Source organism: Etheostoma spectabile, chromosome 3 (assembly GCF_008692095.1).
Source record: "Etheostoma spectabile isolate EspeVRDwgs_2016 chromosome 3, UIUC_Espe_1.0, whole genome shotgun sequence".
In the NCBI taxonomy this organism is placed as follows: domain Eukaryota; kingdom Metazoa; phylum Chordata; class Actinopteri; order Perciformes; family Percidae; genus Etheostoma; species Etheostoma spectabile.
Genome location: NC_045735.1, coordinates 28,145,710 through 28,150,248, shown reverse-complemented (window position 1 = coordinate 28,150,248; position 4,539 = coordinate 28,145,710). Strand labels below are relative to the sequence as shown.

Below are 4,539 nucleotides of genomic sequence, written 5' to 3'. Positions count from 1 at the left end.
ATACACAGAGTTTGTTGCTAGTGCGCGTGACATGCAGGTCTGATCAGATTTATCAAACTAACGAGCTGGCCCCGCTAGCCGAACACAACCTGACATTTAGAGGAAGCAACATGCAGTCGTCATCACACTTTAGCCTGGATTATTAGGATTATATGAATACACTAGTGTCATGCAAGTCAACCAGCGTATTTCTACCTAATAACCCTCTCCAAAATAACTCTAGAAGAGTAGTCACTGCGCTTACTTGCTTTGGTGTTTGTAAAGCATTAAAGTTTAACAAAGAATGGTTGACATTAGAAAAGATCCTTTCATTTTTTATCTTCTAATATGCACTCCCCCACCAAATCACTGCGGTAGCCGAGAATGATTAATTATTTCCAAATAGAGATATTTCTTATCTTTTAAAAATTACTTTTTTTCATATCGCAATGTACTGTATATCGCAGGGGAAAAAATATCGCGATGTCAATTTTTTTCCCCAATATCGTGCAAGCCTACACCAAACCCACAAAAACAAAGACATTCAAATAACATGCAGAGGTGAGCCACTGGTTTTGCGGGACACCCGAGCTCTGAGCCTCGTTGGTCCACTCTCTGGTGCTCCGCCCCCTGCCCCCTCCACTCCCAAAGATTTATGACCATATAACGAAACAATGCACACAGACACCATGGTCAATCTGTGTGTGTGTGTGTGTGTGTTGTGAGGGGAGCGGAGGGGGCCAGGCAGCAGGAGATGGATGGCTGGTGTGTGAGCTGCCGGCAGACAGCAGACAGGCCAGCCCGAGGAATCCTCCAGGGAGTATGGAACTCCCATTCGCTGTCTGTCTGCCCTGCAGCTAAACACAAATGTGAGTTTGTGCATACGTGCACACACACACACAAGCACACACAAAGTTGTTTTACTACCACTGCCTCTGGCTAGCAATCTTTTGGACATTTTACAACCATTCCCACCCTTGCCTTCATAGTTATACAGTGTGGTAAAGGAATCTTGACTAACTAAAAGGAAATTAAGAACTGGATGAATAATTCAGGCAACTTAGGAAGCACAGTCAGATGTAGCCTCAATAAAAAAAAAAAAAAATTCAACAGTGTGTCAGTCCTAATGAATTATGAAAACTTTGTTTTCACGCTGCATTTCTTTGCACTACTTTCAAAATGCTACAAAAGCCTGCGTGTGTGTGTGTCTGTGTGTTATTGTGCAGACCATGAGTGCAGTTCACACTGAGTACAGCTCAGCAAACTAGACACAGTCAACGTGGGCCGGTCTCCTGGTTGTTGAATAATGGAGACGGACTCCCGCTCAGCCTAATGCAGTCTGATCTGATGTGACTGTGATCTCCGCTGACTGGTGCAAACCACAGAGAGCTGACAGCCCGCTCTATAGGCTGGTCACACACACACACACACACACACACACACACACACACACACACACACACACCAACCCACACACCACCCACAGCACACACACCCACCACACACACACACACACACACACACACACACACACACACACACACACACACACACACACAACGATTGGGGCATTTGTTATCAAGCGAAGGCCATAACGTGTTCCAAACTAGCCTTTTTGGAAGGCAGCCTTGATGCATATACACCTCCAAACGCAGGGAGTTTTAGTGCCGATTCCTATTGAGCCTGTTACAGCCCTGTAATGAATCCTGTCGCTCGTCTGGCCTGGCTCAGATTCCTCCTCCACATACCAGGGGGATGCCAGGGGCCACACAGACGCCAGAGGAGCCTTCCTAAATCACAGTCTTGTTACACTGATGAATGTGTGTGTCCTGTTCTGTGATCTAGGCTATCTGCCTCTGTGTGTTTGTGTGTGCGCCTCTGCTCCTCTGCATGTTTTCTTTGTGTGTGTGTGTCTCTCCACCTCTGTGTATGTGTGTGCATGCATGCGTGCATGGTGGTGTGTCTGCCTCACCTCCTGTGTGTTACTAGTTATGTGGTTACACTTGCAAGTGAGATTAGTGATGAATGTGTAGGCTAAAGTGAAATTAGCATCTTGTGTGTGCAGGTACAGTTTCCTCTGGTGTATATTTCTCTACGCCGGGTGGGCTACAAGCTGGAGTCAATAGTCACAATCCTCATCCTGTGGTAACTATAATAGGCCTACTGTCAACTCCGCCGAGAGTTGACAATTTTCTATCCACAGTCTACTCCATTCATACATAATTCATACTACCATCAATAATTCACCATGGTGACATTACCAATAATAACACAACAATACTTTGTTTTCACTGTGTGGTTTAAAATGCGTTGCCTTGGTAACAGAGATGAAACAAATATTCCCAGGAGGAGTGATGGGAACACAGGAACAGGGCAGAATTCCCTCCTGATCCCACTTAGTAGTGTTGTCACACTCTCTTTCTCTCCCTTATGCTCTGTGCATCTCTCTCTCTCTCTCTCTCTCTCTCTCTCTTTCTCTCATGCTCTGTGCATCTCTCTCTCTCTCTCTTTCTCTCATGCTCTGTGCGTCTCTCTCTCTCTCTCATGCTCTGTGCATCTCTCTCTCTCTCTCTCTCCTCTCTCTCTTTCTCTCCTCTGCACTGTGCGTCTCTCTCCTCTCTTCTCTCTCTCTCTCTCGCTCTTCTCCTTTCCTCCTCATGCCTCTGTGCGTCTCTCTCTCTCTCTCTCTGCTCTGTGCGTCTCTCTCTCTCTCTCTTTCTCCTCGTCTCCCTCTCGCTCTGTCAGCCTCTCTCCTCTCTCTCTCTTTCTCCTCCCTCCATGCTCTGTGCGTCTCTCTCTCTCTCTCTCTCTCTATCTCTATCTCTCTCTCTCTCTCTCACGGACCACACTTTCTGCACGCATAAAAAACTAGGTCAGATAATATAAACTCCTGAGGGGTTTTCTGTTTTGTCTCTTTAGGATTTCAGGGAAACTAATGGAGAGACTATTTTTGGGAGCCAAGCCCGCATCTCTGTGCTGTCTACTCCTCCCCTGCTTTCTCAGTAAATAATCACCGCTATATTTTATGAAGAGGAGAAGAGACACGGAGAAACACAGAGGCAAACCATGATTGTCAAAAGAATCGCAGGAGAAATGCGTGGCTGTGTGTTGGTGCGTGCCTGTGAATATCTGATTATCTCACCTCTGGTGTGTTCTTCTTGAACTCGCGGCTCAGGTCAATTAGTTTCTTCCTGGACTGTTCACTCTCGTCCTGTCTGTTGGCAAGCTGTGTGGCGGTGGCATCTAGTTCTTTCTGCAACACAAACACACAGCCTTTTTACTACACCAAGAAGAGACCGGCACATTTTATCATACTCATAATGTCTTTCATTATAATCAGCACAATTGTCACTCAGAACATCAAGACAGAGGCTGCTTTTCTGACAAGACACCAGACTCCTTGACCCATCTGGCGCGCTGCAGACTACCCATCCTGCTTCACCTGAATTTGGCCAATGTGTTGCAGTGGCAGAGGCAGAGAGCAGGACCACAAAACCAGTGTCCCGCCAAGCAAAACCCGTCTACACCGGTAGCTTGATCTGCTACCAGCGCGAGCAGTTTTGGAGCCATTCAGCCTGTCAGTCAATCAGTTACCACTGTGTCGCGCATAACAGCTTCTGTAGCAATAAACTACTACTTACTACTACTCCTCACACAGATCACAACAATTATTGACTGTCTGCACCAGACAACCCCTCCTCCCCACAGAACGACAACAGCACAATTAACAACAACAGCAGTGTTGTCAAGACTGAAGCAGGGCCTGCCTTTATCCACAACCATTTTGCATTGTTATTAATAGCTATTTATGGGACTTGTTCCAGATGATGGGCCCAGTGCTGACATTTACAAGACGTTCAGGCCTTGTAAAGATTGTATCTCTCTCTGCTGAGTGTGTGAGTGTTGCTGGATTATGTTTCTGTTGGATTCTTGCCTCCTGTCACGCTCACTTCTTCCCCCGCCTCGTTTTTCCATACTCTCTACAGATCATTCACTCATTCAACCAGCAGTACCTTCGCCTCCGTTTAAATCTCTCTTCTTCCTTTACTCCGCCCCCCCCTTTTTCTTCTGCCCCCTCCCATCCTTCCTCCTGTGAGGCCGCCCACCCCTGAGAGTGATTAAACGCTGCTGAAGGGCCGTTATGCTAACTAACACACTAATCATTTAATACACACATTACCACAGGGGCCCTTGTGGCTCAGTCTGCTGACAAGGTCCCAAAACACACTCACAAACACATGCCCACCTCCCCACATCGCCCACACCCCCAACACACACAAGAAAATACAACCCTCTAAAGAAATAGTGTGATCAAGTACTAATTAGGAGATATTTCCCCGATCAGCAATAACTTGAATTCCCTGACCAGCCTTGATCTCGTTTTATCCACAAACCGTAAAAAATAGAAAACAAATGTTGGTTGACTGTCCCCTGCAATGGATTTTACGCAGTAGCACAGGATGTTTGGAGAGAAAAAAAAAATAAAAAATACTGCTCACTTGCTCACATGCCATCTTGCGCACGCTGCCCATGGAGCAGTTGATGTAGCAGCCTGTCTGC

General features: G+C 46.5%; 1 protein-coding gene across 1 annotated transcript in view; it reads right to left on the bottom strand.

Moving 5' to 3' along the window:
• Positions 1–4,539, bottom strand: part of cux1b (cut-like homeobox 1b) — an 85,544-nt gene that overhangs the window by 62,593 nt on the left and 18,412 nt on the right. The window contains 1 exon segment of the mRNA XM_032508131.1: positions 3,122–3,232. Within this exon segment, the coding sequence (XP_032364022.1) occupies positions 3,122–3,232 (111 nt within the window).